This window comes from Jaculus jaculus, chromosome 9 (genome assembly GCF_020740685.1).
Source record: "Jaculus jaculus isolate mJacJac1 chromosome 9, mJacJac1.mat.Y.cur, whole genome shotgun sequence".
Classification (NCBI taxonomy): domain Eukaryota; kingdom Metazoa; phylum Chordata; class Mammalia; order Rodentia; family Dipodidae; genus Jaculus; species Jaculus jaculus.
This window is the reverse complement of record NC_059110.1, coordinates 15,287,042-15,306,680: the sequence shown is the minus strand read 5'-3', so window position 1 is coordinate 15,306,680 and position 19,639 is coordinate 15,287,042. Positions and strand designations below refer to the sequence as shown.

Below are 19,639 nucleotides of genomic sequence, written 5' to 3'. Positions count from 1 at the left end.
CCCTTGTGCATCTGGCTAACATGGCATCTGAGGAACCGAGCCTCGAACTGGGGTCCTTAGGCTTCACAGGCAAGCGCTTAACCACTAAGCCATCTCTCCAGCCCTGAAAATATTTTTAATGCAGTTCTTCATTCATTTTTGCCATGTTTCTGTTTGTGCATTTAAGATAAGAAATATATATATATATATATATATATATATATATATGGCCACATTTTCAGTGCTCGGCAATCACAAAGGGCTGATGGCTGTAGTACTGGACAGTGTGGAGAGTATTTCCAACACTGAGGAAAGCTCTTTTGACAATGCTCTGTTGGAGCTTGGGTGAGCAACCGACTAATTGAAGTATTAATCTTACAAAGTTTCTGGAAAGCCCATTATGGAAACTATTCATCATGAGATGCTAAGAGCGTTCCCAAGCATTCTGCATTTCAAGTAAAGTACTGAGCTCAAGATAAATATTTTTATACCTTTGAATTCATCATAGACATTTTTAGACAATGTATTAACTCACAGGATCATAGTTTATAACAAACATCCATCATTGATGTGTGCGTCTGAGTTTGAATGTCTAATGATGTTTTAATCATTTTTCCACTCCAAGTCCATACTGGGAGTTTCAGAACCATCACTCTAATCTTGGTTTTGTTATTCATCTGCTGGGTGGCCTTGGAGAATTCCCTGGCCTCCCTGGGCTTTGGGGTTCTCCAGTCTACAAGAGGTTAACCTCTTTTTTGCTCTCACATTATCTGCTTCTGTCTAGTTTCCAGATAAAATTACACTTATACTCAGTTATAAAATACGTAGAAAGGAGATTAATAGAGGCTCAAGGTGCATGGAGTGGAGAGAAGTTGACCAAACAGTACAAGTTCTAGTTAGATAGGAAAAATAAGTGTGCAAGGCTTGTGGCCCGTAATTAACAGTAGCATGTCGTAGGGTTAAGGAAATAGCTCGGTCGGTATGATGTTCATCCTCCAGAACTCATGCAGGTTTACCAGTCATGGTGGCGCATGCTTATACTTCCAACTGTGGGTAAGCGGATATAGGAGGATCTGTGGGGCTTCCTATCTAGCCAGTCTAGCCCTAACTGGTGAGCGTCATGCCACTGAGCGACTCTTATCTCCAGAAGAGGTGAACAGAGGCTGGGAAAGATGGCTCATTGGATAAAGTGTTGGCCACGCAAGCGTGTGTACCTGAATCTGAATCCTCCATACCCTACATAAAAGCTGGAAGCTGTGTCAGTTTACATGGGAGACAAGAGAATTTCCCAGCAGCTAGCCTCGCAGATGGAATAGTGAAGGATGAGGGTACTTGAAGTGGAAAGAGGAGCATGCCCAAAAGTTGTCCTCAAATGTTCACACGCACACACGTACACAAAGCTGGACAGCACTTTTTTAAAAAATATTTTTTATTTTTATTTATTTATTTGAGAGAGAGAGAATGGGCGCACCAAGGCCTCCAGTGGCTGCAAATGAACTCCAGACACGTGTGCCCCCTTGTGCATCTGGCTAACGTGGGTCCTGGGGAACCAAGCCTCGAACCGGGGTCCTTAGGCCACCACAAACAGACTCCAGACTCACGCACTACCATGTGCATCTGGCTTACGTGGAACCTGGAGAATCGAACCTTGGTTCTTCAGCTTTGTAGGCACGTGCCTGAGTTGCTAAGCCATCTCTGCAGCCCCTAAATAATGTCATATGTTTCAAAATGGTCTAAAGAATAGTTTTTAATTTTTATTTTATTTCGAGGTAAGGTCTCAGTCTAGCTCAGACTGATTCCAGTGCACTATGTAGTGGCAGGGTGGCCTTGAACTCACAGTGATCCTCCTACTTCTGCCTCCTGAGTGCTAAGATTAAAGGCATGCACCACCACGCCCAGCTTTTAAAGAATAGTTTTTTTTTTTTTTTAGAATGGTAAAATAATTTAATTCAACTGTTTTAATGGTCAATTAAAATCAAGGGTCCAAATATATTTTTTCAATATATTAATTTCTTTAAAGTCACGTTCTGGCAAGGTGCTGTTGAAAAATTAATATTAGCTTTGTCCACAGTTGTTAAATTATCAAAAGTTACCTAAGAGGTAATGTTGACATTGTAGCTTTTTTTTTTCAACACCAAAATACATTTTATTTGAGATTACTAAAGCCAACCTAGAATACATCAATCAAATCTAACACATAACCTGCCCTGACATGGAGGGTGAGATCAGTAATGCCAGTGCAGACCTAAGTACCTGGCTTTGTGTAAGCAGGCCCTTGCTACCTTTTGAGATGGCTTCCAATCTCCTCTATGCTGAGTGGCCACCTCCATCCCTCTGTTGCACTGTGCACTCAAGCTGATTGGGTTGCTGGATCTGGTGTTCTGATTGGCTGTGGTGGATGCAGTGTGGCTGGGCGGGGGTGGGGGGATGAGTTCTCAGGTGGTTCGTTTTTGTTTTTGTTATTGGGTTTTCACTCTAGTCCAGGCTGACCTGGAACTCACTATGTAGTCTGACGGTGGCCTCAAACTCATGGCAATCCACCTACCTCTGCCTCCAAAGTACTGGGATTAAAGACATACGCCACCACGCCCGGTGCAAATAAATATTTTAAAAGTATTCTTGCTGGGCGTGGTGGCACACGCCTTTAATCCCAGCACTTGGAAGGCAGAGGTAGGAGGATTGCTGTGAGTTCGAGGCCTCCCTGAGACTATATAGTGAGTTCCAGGTCAGCCTGAGCTAGAGTGAGACCCTACCTCAATAAAAAAGAAAAAATTATTTGCTTATTTATTTATTTGCAAGCAGAGACCGAGAGAGAATGAATTAATAAATAAGTATGAAAATTGGTGCACCAGGGTCTCCAGCCACTGCACACGAACTCCAGATACATGTGCCACTTCATGTATCTGGCTTTTAACATGGGTACTAGAGAACTGAATCCAGGTCACCTGAACTATTGAGCCACCTCTCCAGCCCAAGCCTAGTCTTTATATGTTCTCACTGCTAGACAGAAGGATACATATATGAGGCGGTAGATATCCTACTTGGCTTGACAATGCCAATTAGTGTTCCATTTCTATAACAACTACATGAGATAACCAACTTATAAAGACAAGAGGTTCATCTTGTCTCACTGTTTGGGAGTTTTCCATGCATGTCCAGTCGGCCTTGTTGTTTTGGGGTCTGTGGTGAGGCAGCCCACCATGGCCACACAGCACGTCTAGCTAGGACAAGAAGAGAAAAAGAGACCCGGGTCCCCCAGTCATCTTCAAGGAGATAGCCCGCCACCCTCTTGTGACCTTAAAACGTCCCACTAAGCCCTACCTCCCAAAGGTTTTACCACCTTCAATGGGGTCAAACTGGGGACAAAGCCTTTACCATACAGGCCTATAAGGGACATCCCAGACCCAAACTACAACAGAATCACTCCATGACACATTTGTATATCAGAAATAGCACCTTGTGCACCTTAAGATATATATGCCAAATAAAAAGTTAAATTAAGCCGAGCTAGATCATAGCCCTACCTTGAAACACCAAAAAAAAGTAATAAATAAATAGATAAATAAAATAAAGTGAAAGATTTAAACTACAAAGTGCTTTTTAAAAATATTTTTATAGCCGGGCCTTTAATCCCAGCCCTCGGGAAGCAGAGGTGGGAGGATTGCCGTGAGTTCGAGGCCAGCCTGAGACTCCATAGTGAATTCTACGTCAGCCTGGGCTAGAGTGAGACTCTACCTCAAAAAAAACAAAAAAAAAATTTTTTTTAATTTTTATTTGAGAGAGAGAGAAAGCTAGATATATAGAGAAAGAGATTGGGCATGCCAGGGCCTGTAGCTGCTGCAGACGTATTCCAGACACGTGTGCCACCTTGTGCATCTGGCTTATGTGGGAATCGAGCCTGGGTCCTTTAGCTTTGCAAGCAAGCACCTTAGGCCATCTCTCCAGCCCACACAGTGCTTTTATTAGGAATAGGGTGGTGAGTCAGAGGGTAAAGCACTTGTCACGTAAGCATGAGGACCTTGGTTCAGATCCCCAGCACCCCGATAAAAACTGTACACTGTAGTGGGCAGCTGTAATCCCAGTGAACCTACAGTGTGGGTGGGTGGGGGGAGAAGGGTGAAAAGCAGAGATAAGAACCTACAAGAAGTTCACCAGGCAGACAGCCTGACAAAGGCAGGGAACAAGAGACCCTGGCTCAAATGAGGCGGGAGACACCCTTGTACTGACATGCACAGGCACACACATCAGCTACCCTCAGCCGAATGAAAGTGCTTTTGCTGATAGAGCACTCGTATAGCCTAGATCATAAGACTCTTCTCTCCTTTCTAACTAAAAGGTTGCTCAACCAGCAAAGTCGAATGGTTATCTCTGGAATCAGGATGCCTTGCTATGTTAGCTACACACTGTCACCTGTGTACCCTGGAGACCAGGGCCCTGTGCCTCTCTGACAGATTGGCAGCATTGAGGGTTGCAGTCTGTAGGGGAAGAAAGCCAGTTTCCATCCACGGATGGAGCTTGTGACCTTGTCCTCAACCCATCTAGCCTGACCCAACGGTAGCATGCTCACAACAGCAGGGATGAAGGTCAGTGGAGACGAGAAGTTTTGTTTTTTTATTTTTATTTTTTTATTTGAGAGAGAATTTGGTGCACCAGGGCCTCTAATCTCTGCAAACGAACTCCAGACATGTGCCACATGGTGCATTTGGCTTACATGGGTACTGGGGAATCGAACCTGTGTCCTTTGGCTTTGCAGGCAAGAGCCTTAACTGCTAAGCCATGCACCCTCCTCCCCCGCCCCCCAGCTGGTGAATCTTTGTACAAATGTTTTCCTCGGAGCACTAGAAAAGTTTAGATAGAGGGCTTTGGGGGAGAAAAATAAATAGCAAACTCATGTGGTCGTTTTGAGAAAGCGCTTTTATTCTCAGAGGCGAGTTTTCTTTCACTAGTTTTCTTCCTGCTTGTGTTTGGCATTCTCATCTTTGAACCATGGTCAGCTAAGAGCCCATCATGGTTCATGGGAATTTTCCATGATTCCCAGCCCCCCACGTCGCTTCCTGTCTTCCCTGTGTCAGCGAAGGGCAGCTTGTATTTTCACAGGTGGGGCCAAGTCTCCTTTCACACAGACCTGGACGGCCTTGGCGAGGCTTGTGATAAAACCTGAACGATTTAATGCAAGAGGGTAAATCCTTTGTTGATGGGGCTAAAGTCATCAATAAAGGAAAAAGGACAGGGGTAGAAGCAGTATTAAAATGACTTTATTAAATAAAGTTGTATTTGTTAATGCAGTGTAGAATTTGGAAGTCTAAAATTCTTAATGATCCACTTATATTGGTTTCTTATATTATACACTTGACAAGATTTTTGTTCGAAAAAATCTAGTACAGGTGATCCAGGTGTGGTGGTTAATGTCTGTGATCTCAGCTCTCTGAGTTGATGAGAGCAGAGTAGCTTGGTTCAGGGTCATGCTCAGCTGCATAGCAAGTTCAAGGCCAGCTAAACTGCACCCTGTCTCAAGAAAAGTAAGCTTGTTTCTGTTATTAAAAAAAAAAGAATTATTCTAACATTTTACTGTCAGTAAAATTGTTATTTACTTATTTTTTAGCCTTTAACATGTAACATGTTAAACAGAACTTTTTTCAAAAACAGAACTTTTAAAAACTAGAAAATAACTTATTTTTTTTATTTTTGGTTTTTTGTTTGTTTATTTGTTTTTATTTGTTGATTTGAGAGCGACAGACAGAGAGAGAAAGAGGCAGATAGAGAGAGAGAGAGAATGGGTGCACCAGGGCCTCCAGCCACTGCACACGAACTCCAGATGCGTGTGCCCCCTTGTGCATCTGGCTAACGTGGGTCCTGGGGAATCGAGCCTCGAACCGGGGTCCTTAGGCTTCACAGGCAAGAGCTTAACCGCTAAGCCATCTCTCCAGCCCGAAAATGACTTCTTATGAAACAAAAATAGCCTAAACTTAATCTTTCCATCATTGGCCTGCCTGCTTTTTATAATGTATTAATTATATTGATTTTGTAGTCGTTTTGGTTTTTTTGAAGTAGGATCTTGCTGTAGGTCAGGCTGCCCTGGAATTCACTATGTAGTCTCATGCTGGCATCGAACTCACAGCAATCCTCCTACCTGTGCCTTCCAACTGCTGGGATTAAAGGTGTGCGTTACCATTCTCTATACTGATTTTTACGCTTTCTTTAGATTCTTGTTCTGTTTTTATTTATTTATTTGTTTGTTTGTTTGTTTGTTTGTTTTTGGTTTTTCAAGGTAGGGTCTCACTCTAGCCCAGGCTGACCTGGAATTCACTATGGAGTCTCAGGGTGGCCTCGAACTCACAGCGATCCTCCTACCTCTGCCTCCCGAGTCCTGGGATTAAAGGCATGCGCCACCATGCCCGGCTTATTATTTTTTTTTTAAGCAGGCTCTCATGTGGTCCATTCTGACCTTAAACTCCTGGTCCTTCTGCCTTTTACTCCTGAGTGCCAGGACTATATGTGTGCTTAATTTTTCTTGAATTAATTCTAAATAGAAAAAAAAAATTTAACTCTCAAGATCTAATTCCATTCTTTAAAAATATAGATAATAAAATAGAAGAGGAAAAAATATAAAGCAGAGCCATGTGAGGCAACATAGAGCAGCTTATCAGAGTTACGATAAAAGAGGACTGTATTCTTAGAGCTTCTGTCTCCAGTTCAGCATCAAATGTAGAATAATTCTGTCCAAGAGGACTTAAGAGTTGAGGGCTGGAGGGATGGCTTAGCGGTTGAGGCGTTGGCCTGCAAAGCCAAAGGACCCAGGTTCGATTCCCCGGACCCACGTTAGCCAGGTGCACAAGGGGGTACAATCATCTGGAGGTCATTTGCAGTGGCTGGAGGCCCTGGCATGCCAATTCTCTCTCACTCTGTCTTTCCTTCTTTCTCTGCCAAATAAATAAATAATAATTTTTTTTAAAAGTTGAGTCTTCTGAGTGAATCAGGGTTTTTTTGGGTGGTGGGGAGCCATGTTTGTTTTGTTTTGTTTGGTTTTGGTATTTTGAGACAGGGTCTAATATAGCATAGGCTGGTCTTGATCTCCCTATATACTAAGGATGACCTTGAACTCCTGAGCCTCCCGCTTCTCTGTATCACTTGCTAAGATTGAGCCAGCCATATGTGGCTCAATGTATTTTAACTCTTTTTGAGAGACAGTCTGTATTCAGTACACAGTATAGACACAGAGTGACTTCAGTAAGTCTTTAAAATGCCCGGCAGTCTATCCCTACCCCAAATGCCGAGTTGACCTGGGTTTCCATTTCTCCTTTGTCTTTATTTTTTAAATTTTTTTTAAATTATTTATTTATTTTTTTATTTGAGAGCGACAGACACAGAGAGAAAGACAGATAGAGGCAGAGAGAGAGAATGGGCGCGCCAGGGCTTCCAGCCTCTGCAAACGAACTCCAGACGCGTGCGCCCCCTCGTGCATCTGGCTAACGTGGGACCTGGGGAACCGAGCCTCGAACCGGGGTCCTTAGGCTTCACAGGCAAGCGCTTAACCACTAAGCCATCTCTCCAGCCCAATATTTTTTTTTTTCATTTGATAGAAGAAAAGCAGATACAGAGAATGGTTGTGCCTTCAGCTACTGCAAACAGACTCTGGATGCATGTGCCACTTTGTGGTATCTGACTTTTGTGTGTACTGGGGAATTGAACTTGGGTCGTTAGGCTCTGTAGGCAAGTGCGCTAACTGCTGAGCAACCACTCCAACCCCCTCCTTGGTCTCTGAGGTTTGGATCTGTTCTTGTGCTTTTACAGGGCACGCCTGTGTTTGTGCATGCTGGCCCCTTTGCTAACATCGCGCATGGCAATTCTTCGGTCTTAGCTGATAAAATTGCCTTGAAGCTTGTTGGTGAAGAAGGATTTGTGGGTAAGTAATTTCTTTTAACTGTAGTGGCTATAGAATGGATGTGAAATCGAAAAGATAATGACTGGGATAGAGTACCAATGTGAAATAGATTGCTGTGGCCTATTGTTCATGGATGATCTTTGTACTGAAAAAGCCTTCAAGTCTTGTCTGCTCTAGTAAAATCCTGCTGTGGTTGAGCAAGAAATTTTGATGATGTCAATATAAGCTGTTAACACTTGTCAAGTGAATGACCTTGGACACATTTCAATTAATATCGAGCCTTCATTATCTCTTCTGTAAAATGGTGCTAACAGTATTCTATTAATATTTTATTATGAAAGCTAAATGAGTTTAGTCATCCAGGAAATATTTATTCAGAATGCAAAACCTATTACTCAGAGGCTGGGCTAACAAAAGAGACCTTGCGATTAGCAAAACAGACCTAATTCCTGCCCTTTTGTATTGTTTTGTAAATTGGTGTAAGTAGTTTAGAACTGTGAGCTATTGTAGCAGTGACCTTTTTTTTTTTTAATAACTTATTTCTTTATTTACTTCATCAACCTGTATGAAAATCAGAAATCCGCCGGGCGTGGTGGCGCATGCCTTTAATCCCAGCACTCGGGAGGCAGAGGTAGGAGGATTGCCATGAGTTCAAGGCCATCCTGAGATGACAGAGTTAATTCCAGGTCAGCCTGGACCAGAGTGAGACTCTACCTCGAAAAAAGAAAAAAAAAAAAACAAACAAACAAAAAACAGAAATGCATTTTGTTTTTTCCTAGCAAAACTTCCACTAGACAGAAGAACCTAGCCATGCACTTTTGCTATTGTGTGTCCTCACCAGGTTCATTCAGGGTTCTTGAACTGTTTTAAGAGTTGAGGATTTATGTAATCCCATTCCTCAGAGGTCTGTATAATAGAGCAGTCGGCTCCAGTCTGCTGCTGGAGTGGCCAGACGCGCTGTCTGAGTGGATGCGCTCTGTTGAGCACGCATAATTGTAGAGCTAATGGACAAGGAGGCTGGGGAAGGAAGGACAGGCATTGAAACGATGGTTCCAGTGCATCCGCCCTGCAAGTAAAAGAGCTTCTTTAATAAAGCACTTTGCTTAATGCTGACAGAGCTCTCTGCCTCCGTATCCACCCTTCCTTTGTCAAGCACGTTTTTATAGACTGTGCCTCGCCGTGACAAAACGCCATCTTTAAGCGCACACGCTGATGATGGATGAAATCCGTACTCGTTCTCCTGTGGCTTAGTCAAGCCAGCCGCCTCTGGGCTTGTCCCTTCTAGATGGTTCCATTTGAAAGAAGAGTTTGGACCACATGAGGAGCTGGCATGGATGGGTGGCAGGAGCCCCGGGTTAGGAGCCGTGGGATCGAAGGCCTCCCTGGTAGTGTGTCCCGAAGAGGGTACTGTCCTGGGACTTGGTTTTGCCTTTGGATAAAAGGAAACCCCCATTAAGCCATCTCTCCAGCTCCAGTTTAGTTTTTGAGACAAGGCATCTCACTGAACCTGAGGTTCACCGACTCAGCTAGAAATAGCACGCCCTAGGGGGCTCCAGCTGCATTTTCCCAGTGTTGGGGTTCCGTGTGCGCCGCCATGCCTGGCTTCCATGCGGGTGCCAGAGCTCACTCTCTGGTCCTCATGTTGACCCAGCAAGCACTTTACCAACTGAGCCTAAAGTGCGCCCCACCCCCGAAAGTAGGGCTTTTAGGAGTTTTCCTCATCTGTTTGAAATGAGGGTTCAATGACACCATGCGGGCCAAGTTTTGACACAGCACCTGCCAGTCCTTAGCCGTTCCTCATCACTAGTTCCTAATGTTGACGTGGGCCTAATGGAGGCCCAGTTCCCTTGATTTATTTTGGAGGGATCAGGATTTTGTTTTTAAAAGACAGTTCACATAAAACTTGCTATCTTGGGGATGGAGAGATGGCTTAGTGCTTGGCTCTGAAGCTTAAGCCAGATGCACAAGGGGGCACATGCATCTGGAGTTCGTTTGCAGTGTATTTTTAAAAAATTCCCCTCTTGGGCTGTGGACATGGCTTAGTGGTTAAGGTGCTTGCCTGCAAAGCCAAAGGGCCCTGGTTTGATTCCCCAGGACCCACGTAAGCCAGATGCACAAAGTGGCAATTGCATCTGGAGTTCGTTTGCAGTGGCTGGACACCTGGCGTGCCCATTCCCTCTTTCTATCTGCCTCTTCTCTCTAATAAATAAGTAATTAAAATATTTTAAAAAATTGTTTAATTCCCATCTTGATCCCCTGCTTGCAAGGGTGCCAGTGGAGTGAGTAGACCAGAGATCCAGGTTCCTTCCTCACCCCCCAGCGCCCTGGCCCCTGCAGGCACGCTGCTAAAGCAGGCCTCGTGCTCCGCCTTCCTGACTGACCTGCCCTTGGGCCCCCAACTCCTGGATCCCCTACTTTGGAGGATACTTGCACAGCGGTGGGGGCAGTGAGACCCTCCCCTCGCATCTCAGTCAAGGCCACAGCGAACCACAGATGGTGTGGGGAGATGAGCGCTGCTTCCATGGTGAGCCTGACAGTCAGCACCTGGGCGAAGGAGACAGACCCCAAGGACACTCAGCACCCACCAAAGCAGAGATCCAGAGGCTCCTAAGAGCCCATCACTGAAGTAGACTTACAACTCACCCACCACGGCTCAGGGAATTTTGCAGACGAGGGGGCACAAAGATCGTAACTGTCACAGGTTGGGACATCATGCCCAGAGGCCCTGCCTCTGCCCCATCGCTGACGGCTGCTCCCACACGCATAGCCCACAACCCCGTGGGGAATTCCAGCCAGCCCACCGAGGAGGGTCCCCCACAGAATAAGGGCAGGGAAGAAGGAGAAGATGGTAACAACACATGATGTGTCCATACAAAATACGTTCTTAACGATAAAAAGGAAAAGAAAGAGAAAAGATTGCCATCTTAACCTTTTCTTCAGGGAGGGGCACATGTGTGTCGTGGTGTGTGGTACGTGTGCCTATCTGTGTGCAGATGGACGTGCCCCGTGAGCACACGTGTGGAGGCCAGAGGTGTCATTCTCGGTCACTCTTCCCCATGGTTTCTGGAGAAATGCAGAGCTGTCACTTTGACTGACCATCAAGCCTGAGCGACCCTCTCGTCTCCACTCCCTGACCCCAACAGAACTTCACTTAGGCATTGCCACACCCAGCATAGTTTATTTATTTACTTAAGAGAGAGGGCAAATGAACTCCAGACACCTGAGCACCTTGTGTATCTGGCTTTACATGGGTCCTGGGGAATCGAACCCGGGTCCTTAGGCTTCGTAGGCAAGTGTCTTTAACCACTGAGCCATCTCTGCAGCCCTAACTTTTTTTTTTTTTCATATAGATGAGCTCAGGGACTAGCCCTCAAGCTTTTACAGCAACTGCTCTCACCCACTCGACCATCTCCCCAGCCCCTTTCCCCATTGTTCAGTAGGCAGCTCCCCCGTGAAGTGCATTTATTCAGACACTGGCAGTCCATCCCCAGGGCTCTGCATCTCGCCAAAACCAGATTCCAGGCCCATCAAACATTCTGCATTCATCTGGCGTCCTGCTTGCTTTCTCTGCATTTGGTATCTCCTAAGTACCCAGTCCTTCCATGTCTCCCTTCTTTCACTCAGCAACACGTCCTCGAGGTTCGTCCTTGCTGTAGCCTTTCTGAGACTTCCCTGCATACAGGGAGAATAATACGCCACTGTGTTATTTTCCCCACTGGCCACCTGTGCGTCCACCAATGGGCATTTTAGTCGCTTCGGCCTCTTGGCTGTTGTAAATAATGTTGTCATGAAACTGGGTGTATAGTATCTCTTTTTCTATAGTTTTCAATGTCTAAGAAAATCATACTTGGGCTGGAGGGATGGCTTAGTGGTTAAGGCGTTTGCCTGCAAAGCCAAAGCCAAAGAACCCAGGTTCGATTCCCCAGGACCCACGTTAGCCAGGTGCACAAGGGGGCGCATGCGTCTGGAGTTTGTTTGCTGTGGCTGGAGGCCCTGGCGCGCCCATTCTCTCCCTCCCTCTCTCTCCCTCTTTCTCTGTCAAATAAATTTAAAAAGTTTGAAAATCATGCTCTGTCATGTGTAAGTATGTGACTTACATAAATGCACAGAGAACGTCACCGTCTAGCCTGTTAGTGCTGACCTCCCCTGAAGGTGGTGTGTCCACGCCACACTCCACTGGCGTGTGGGCAGCAATGCCTGCGGGTTGAATAGTGGGAAAGTGAGGTGTTGTACCACACGCTGCCTGGTGAAGCCTGCTGGGGGCTGGTTCATCCCCTAGACTTCAGTGAAGTTCATGGTCGCTCCTTCACATACCTTTTTTTTTTTTTTTTTTTAATTTTATTCTTAGAGTCACAAGAATAGTGTTACCTTCTTAAGCAATGTGCGTCCAGGCTTACAGAAAAAAACATCCCAAGCTCTGGGTCTGGGGGGATGGCTCTGTGGTGAAGAGTGCTTGCCACGTAAGAATGGGGCCTGAGATGGTATGTAGTTCGATTCCCAAGCACTCATATAAACAGCTGGACATTGGGCTAAAGAGAAGGTTCCGCAGTTAAGGCACTTGCCCGCAGTGCCTAAGGACCCGTGTTCAAGTCTTCAGGACCCACTAAAGCCAGATGCACAAGGGGGTGCATGCCACTCTCTCAGTTTTCAGACAAAGCCCTGTCTTTCCAGGAGAGTGTGGGCTTACACGTGTGCATTGTGAGAGCCAGGGTTCCTTACAGCCAAGGGTTCTTAGGGTCTGATTGGATAGACATAGGGGTCGACTGCCCCCTCCGGCATGTAAGTACCGGCTTGTACACACAGGAGTGTAGCCTTGTCTATCTCTCTCTCTCTCATAAATAAATAAATAGAAATAAATTTTTTTTAATTTTTTGGTCATTTTTTATTTATTTATTTGAGAGCGACAGACACAGAGAGAAAGACAGATAGAGGGAAAGAGAGAGAGAATGGGCGCGCCAGGGCTTCCAGCCTCTGCAAACGAACTCCAGACGCGTGCGCCCCCTTGTGCATCTGGCTAACGTGGGACCTGGGGAACCGAGCCTCGAACCGGGGTCCTTAGGCTTCACAGGCAAGCACTTAATCGCTAAGCCATCTCTCCAGCCCAGAAATAATTTTTTTAATGATAATTTGTGGCCTAGGAATGTGGTCCAATGGTAGAGGGCTTTCCCACAGTGTGCAAGGTCCCAGGTTCTATCCCCAGCACCAGAAAAGGAGAGAAAACAAAAGTGTGTTTGGTACAAACATACAAGGTTTAAAGGCAGTTAAGTTGAGAAGTTGCGTTGAGAAGCTAGGGAATCCCAGACTAATATCAAATGCTGTGCGTGTGTTACAGGTTCTCCTGTCGCCCGGGTTGGCCTTAATCTGTAGGCAAAGACGAATTCCTGATCCTTCTGCCTCTGCCTCCCAAGTGCTGGGATTACAGGCTCGCATCACCACACCTGACCTGGAGGCACCTTTGTGTGTGTGTGTAAATCACCGTGTGGTACAAGAACAAAACCAGTGGACGCTCACAAGTGTCACAGTGGACTTGGGGAGTGAATGCCATGGGCAGCGGACCTGGAGAGGCCATGGGCGTCTCTCAGATGCAGTTTTCTGCTCACGGCTTTCGCTGAGGGGCACTGAGTCCAATTTCTAGTTCTGTCTAGATATACAAGGAAGGAATCGCGTAGTCTCCTCAGGATTCCAGGATAATGGAATCAACAGTCCATTTAGCCTGACAACAAGAGTGGTGATTATTTAATTAACTGCATGAATTTGTCAAACTACAGCAAAAATGCTTTGGGGGAATTTGGGGGGAAGTGTTGTGGTCACTGTAATGGTACTTCTCATGAGTCACTGGTCCCCAGGGGACTGCTCCATCCACTGCTGTAAAAACAAACCTTTCCTATGCAAGAAAGAAAAGAGAGAGAAGGAAGAAAAATAATATGACCCCAGCTTTTAAATATGATGGTCTTGCTTATTTATAAAAATTTCAAAATAAAGCCAGCCATGGTAGCTCACACCTTTAATCCCAGAATTTAGGAGACTGAGGTAGGCAGATCACCATAAATTGGAGGTCAGCCTGGTGGTTTATCAACCCCATCTCAAAAAAAAGGAAAGAGGAAGAGGAGGGGAGGGAGCGGCGGAAGGAAGGAATTTCCAAATTATACACAATTCATTTTTTTTTCCCTCTCAATCACTTAATTGTTTTTATCTCAGTTTTCAGACAAAGCCCTGTCTTTCCAGGAGAGTGTGGGCTTATACGTGTGCATTGTGAGAGCCAGGGTTCCTTACAGCCAAGGGTTCTTAGGGTCTGATTGGATAGACATAGGGCTCGACTGCCCTCTCCGGCATGTAAGTACCGGCTTATACACACAGGAGTGTAGCCTTGTCTATCTATCTATCACTGTCCTCTGAGCCTACCGGAAGTTGTCTTTATTCCCCGTCCCACGATCTGTGCTCCGGGGACCTTTGCTGTCATGCCTGTTTGGTCCCCATCGCCACCTTCCACTTGCTGGACCGTAGCTCCTCCGCAGCTGCATAGGGACCCAGGCTGTGTAGCCCAGAGCAGTTCCCACACAGGGACAAAGGATGTCCTGAGAGACGCCCATTCTCTATGCCATTCCTGACCACCAGGGCTGTGCTTAGGCCGTCACATACGTTCCCACTCGAGTAATCCTGAGTCCTGTGGAGTCAGTTTCTCCCATCATGCAAATGCTCACTGGAAGCTTAGTTTAGCAAGATTATGCCAACATCCACCATATATTCACCTCCCCCTCAGCAGCGAAGGATGTGAGCTTGGGCTGTCTGGCCAAATCCTTTGCATGCAACCATCCATTCTTCTACCTTCTATGATTTCCTCATCTCTCCTTTCCTAATTCCTAACCACTCTCATTAAAAATAATTAGTGGGCACTGGGCATCGTGGCGCACGCCTTAAATCCCAGCACTCGGGAGGCAGAGGTAGGAGGATCGCCGTGAGTTCGAGGCCACCCTGAGACTCCACAGTGAATTCCATGTCAGCCTGGGCTAGAGTGAGACCCTACCTTGAAAAACCAAAACAAAACAACAACAACAACAACAAAAATGGGCTGGAGAGATGGCTTAGTTAAGGCAACTTGCCTGCAATACCAAAAGACCTAGGTTCAATTCCCCAGGACCCATGTAAACCAGATGCACAAGGTGGCACATGTTTCTTGAGTTTGTTTACAGTGGCTGAAGGCCCTGGCATATTCTCTCTCTCTCTCTCTTGCAAATAAATAAATAAGAAAATTATAAAATATTTTTAGCATGAGTGACCTATCTAAAATAAACACGGCATTTCTGAAGAGCATCAATATAGTGGACGAGGTGTGGTGGGCTATGCTAGTAACCTAGCACTTGGGCGGCTGAGGCCATGGTGCCCACACTCCAGAGCGAGACCCAGTCTGAAGAAAATCAGCCTTCTTTCAAATAAATCAATGAATAAACCAACGTAATTGTGAGGTAATTATGCTGCGCTGGTATATCATACTATGTCCCTACAGTAGAGAGATATTTGTGATTTTTGTCTTTTCTCTCATCTGCATTATGGTTTTTTTTATTTTACTGGGAACCTTAATATACGAACACATTGCAGATTGTTTGACTGTTTTCTGCTGCTATAAAACAATACTACAAACTGGGTACATTTTAAAGAAAAGAGCTTTTCTTTGTTTTCACGTTCTAGCTCAGGGCTAAGGGCCCACATCGGGTGATGGGCAGAAAGAGAGAAAGAATGATTTCTGTCTCCTTGCTTCCTCTTCTTTTTCCTTCTTTCTTATACTTTTGGTTGGCTTGTAGGTTTCTGAGGGAGGATTGTCATTTGCTTTTGTTTTGCTTTTTGAGATGATGTCAACTCTATAGTCATTGTTGGCCTGGAAAACTTCGTAGACCAGGCTAGCCTTGAACTGGCAGCAATCCTCCTGTCGCTGCCTCTGGGTACTGGGACAATAGGTGTGAGTCACCATGTCTAGCTGATTGTTCCGTCTTGTGGAAATGCCACCAATATTCAATCACGGGGTCCCCACCTTGATGTCGTTATCTAATCCCGGCGCCTCTGAACACCATGGTCCTAACGGCCTCCTCCCACACCTCACTGTGCCCTCACGGTTAAATTCCAACATGAGTTTGTGGAAGACAAACCATATTCAACCAAATATTTTTTTTTTTTTAAATGCTTTTTCCTCAATAGATTGCATATGAAGGGCTTCAAACATCTTGCTTCTGCCTAGGCTTTTGGGGTGCCTATAAATCTTCCTGAACATCAGAGGACTCTGCTGGGCACCTCTACCCAGCTATTGGCTTTTCTCTCGTTCTCTTTTTGTTGCTATGAGTTTTTAAATGCTCCGTTCATTTTGGTAGAAGAAAATTAGCCCAAACTAAACATTCCTATAATTCCTTAAAAAAAAAAGAAAAAGAATTTGAATTTGAATTGAAGCACTCATCCAGCTTTCTAAGCTTCAAGATTCCTGGTCCTTACCCTGTTGACATGGGATAAAAACACTTGTCACAGGGACTGGATAGATGGCTTAGCAATTAAGGCACTTGGCATGCAAAGCCAAAGGACCTAAGTTCGATTCCCCTGGACCCACATAAGCCAAATGCACAAGATGGCGCATGTGTCTGGAGTTCGCCCATTCCCTCTCCCTCCCTCCCTCCCTCTCTCTCTCTCTCTCGCTGACTCTCTCAAATAAATAAATAATATAAAATACTAAACAAACAAAACACTTGTCTCAGGTTGGAGATAGCTCAGTGAGTAAAGGCGCTTGCCTGCAAAGCCTGGTGACCCTGGTTCAATTCCCCAGTACCCATGTAAACCCAGATACACAAATTGGCACGTGTGTCTGGAGGGTTCATTTGCAGCAGCAGGAGGCCCTGGGGTGCCCATACTCACTTTCTCTCTTTTTCTTTGTCTCTCTCTTAGTAAGTAAATAAAAATATTAAGAGAAATACCAAAAAATCCAAAAGGGTCTCAGGCTGGGGAAATGACTCTGGTCAAAGACGCTTGCACAGCCCTCCGACCCCGGTTCAGTTCCCCAGAACCCATGTAAAGTGGTGCCAGCATCTGCGATCCTAACGTGCCTACTGCCATGGGAGGTGGAGCCACGGGAGCCCCAGGCTCCTGAGCCTACTAGTCTGACTTGTTTGAAGTCATGGAGCTCATTTGCAGCAATAAGAGACCCTGTCTCTCAGAAGGTAGAGCCCAGAAACCCCAAAATTGTCCTCTGACTTCCATAGCTCATACAGACCCACAAATTTAAAAAGAAAAAAATAAAACTCAAAAAAAATTAGGGTGGGAGAGATGGTTCAGTGGTGAAGGCACCTGCAAAGCCTAAACAGCCTGGGTTCGATTTTCCTGTCCCTGCATAAAGCCAGATGCAGAAAGGGACTCAGGATGTGCCTGGAGTTCATTTGCAGCAGTTAGAGGGAGGCCCTGGTGCGCCCATTCCTTCTCTGTCTGACTTCTATCTCTCTCTGTTTGCAAATAAAATAACAAAATATTTTTTAGAAATGACAGTAGTCAGGCTAGAGGGATTGCTTAGCAGTTAAGGCGTTTGCCTGCAAAGCCAAAGGACCCAGGTTCAATTCCCCAGGACTCAGCCATATGCACAAGGGGCACACGTGTCTGAAGTTTATCTGAGAGTGGCTGGAGGCCCTGGCGCGCCCATTTTCTCCCCCCTCCCCGTCAAATGAATAAATAAATAAAAATTTTAAAAAAGAAATGACATTAGTCGCAGACAGGTCTTTATTTTGTTAGGATACTTTCTTTTCTTCTTGAGAAATCCTATCCACAATTAACTCGAGGATGAGTACAGCGCTGACTGGAGGTCATGTGCTCACGCAGCCAGCTGCTAATCCAGGGGGCATTTTTCAACCCTGAATTCAGAAAATTCTAACTCTGCAGGAAAATTGTTTCACGTTCTCCATGGGTGTGTGCTTCTCTTTGTAACTTGTTGCCAAATCTTATTTCTCCCACCTTCTCTGCGCTGGCCTCCACTACCTAGCAAGGAAGAGGAGCCCTCTCTTCTCTTTTAACAGTGGTCCTGAGCCCTTCAAATGATAATAATAGGGCTGGAGAGATGGCTTTGCAGTTGAGGCACTTGCCTGCAAAGCCTAAGGACCCAGGTTCGGTTCTCCAGGACCCACATAAGCCACCATGCACAAGGTAGTACATGTGTCTGGAATTTGTTTGCAGTGGCTAGAGGCTCAAAGAAGTGCTAAAATAATAATAATAACAATAGTAGGGCTGGAGAGATGGCTTAGTGGTTAAGCGCTTGCCTGTGAAGCCTAAGGACCCCGGTTCAAGGCTCGGTTCCCCAGGTCCCACGTTAGCCAAATGCACAAGGGGGCGCACGTGTCTGGAGTTCGTTTGCAGAGGCTGGAAGCCCTGGCGCGCCCATTCTCTCTCTGTCCCTCTATCTGTTTTTCTCTCTGTGTCTGTTGCTCACAAATAAATAAATAAAAATTAAAAAAAAATAACAATAGTGAAATTGATGCTGGTAATAAAGCTTATTGGTAGAGTGTTTGCCTAGCATGCTCAAGATCTTAGATTCTGTCTGTACCACTGCAGAATGAAGAGTGAATGCGTGAGTGATGAAATCTCACATTCCCACCACTCAGTCTCATCTACGACTTAACGTGTCGCTGCCATACGTGCTTTGGGATCTGTTTTGTGTTTGGATGTGAGACCAGCGGGGTGAAGCCCTGTGACCCCCCCTCTGCTGTGACTTGAATGAGCTTTGTCTCCAGGAGAAGCCATCCAGGTTGCCTTTCTAACTCCTCCATGCTGCCCTGCTAGGAGGTGGGCCTCTCGGGAGGTGTTGGGTCATGTGGCTGGAGCCCCAGGAATGGCTCAATGCCATCTCTTTGAACTGGAGCTCCCAAGCTGCCCAGGACTGAATGAGTTGCCCCAAGCTCACCCTTCATCACTGGCCTCTTTTGTGAGCACCTGCTGGCTGCTGGGCCCCCTGTGAACCCCACAGGAAGTGGAGCCCCTGCTGCTGCCGTGCCCTTTGCCCTCAACAACTGTGAGCCAAAAGAAGCCTTGCTTTTATTTGGGGTTTATTTTTTGTGTGTGGGTGTAGTGTGCGTGTGTCTGCGTGTATTGCGGGGGGGGGGGTTACCCATGTGCCAGTGCTTGCAAAGGTCAGAGGTTGATGTCAGATGGCTTTCTGGATCACTCTCCACTTTATTCACTGATGTAAGCTCTCTCCCATGAACCCATAGTTTGCCAATTTGACTAAGTCTAGTTAGTAGCCAGCTTGCCCGAGGGATCTCCTACCTCTGCCTCCCAAGTGCTGGGATTAAAGGCGTGCGCCACCGCAGCCGGCTTCACTTGGCCGGAGGGCTCTGGGTGGATGTAATCATAGGCCATACCTTGTGAATTGTGGCGGAAACTTCTTGAGACTGCAAGATAGGCCCACGTACAAGTATGCTGAACTCTTCTCCATCGAGGAGATCACCGTTTGTTTTCCCAGGGATGGTACCCTCTCCACAGACATCCATCTGGCCATCCTCCTGTGTCCCTGTCTTCTCATCTGTAAAGCTGCAATCTGAGTTTACATACACAAGGTTGTGATGGTGGCAGAATTGATGCCGTTAGGTACCAGGGCAATTGCTGGTGTGGACGGTGCTTGGCTTAGAGGAACAAGGGTTTGCTCTTCTCTGGTTGTGGTGGCACATGCCAATAGGAAATTGCTGAAGAGGCAGAGGCACAAGGGTCAGGAGTTCAAGGCCAGCCTAGGCTAAAAAAAAATTACTTTTCCGTCTTTGAAGACCT

The 19,639-nt window shown here is 45.9% G+C and overlaps 1 protein-coding gene across 1 annotated transcript in view; it reads left to right on the top strand.

The window, feature by feature from the left end:
- Mthfd1l (methylenetetrahydrofolate dehydrogenase (NADP+ dependent) 1 like) overlaps nt 1-19,639 on the top strand; it is a 233,366-nt gene that overhangs the window by 99,547 nt on the left and 114,180 nt on the right. Inside the window, exon 20 of the mRNA XM_045158475.1 lies at nt 7,771-7,882. Within this exon, the coding sequence (XP_045014410.1) occupies nt 7,771-7,882 (112 nt within the window). The remainder of the gene's footprint in view (nt 1-7,770; nt 7,883-19,639) is intronic.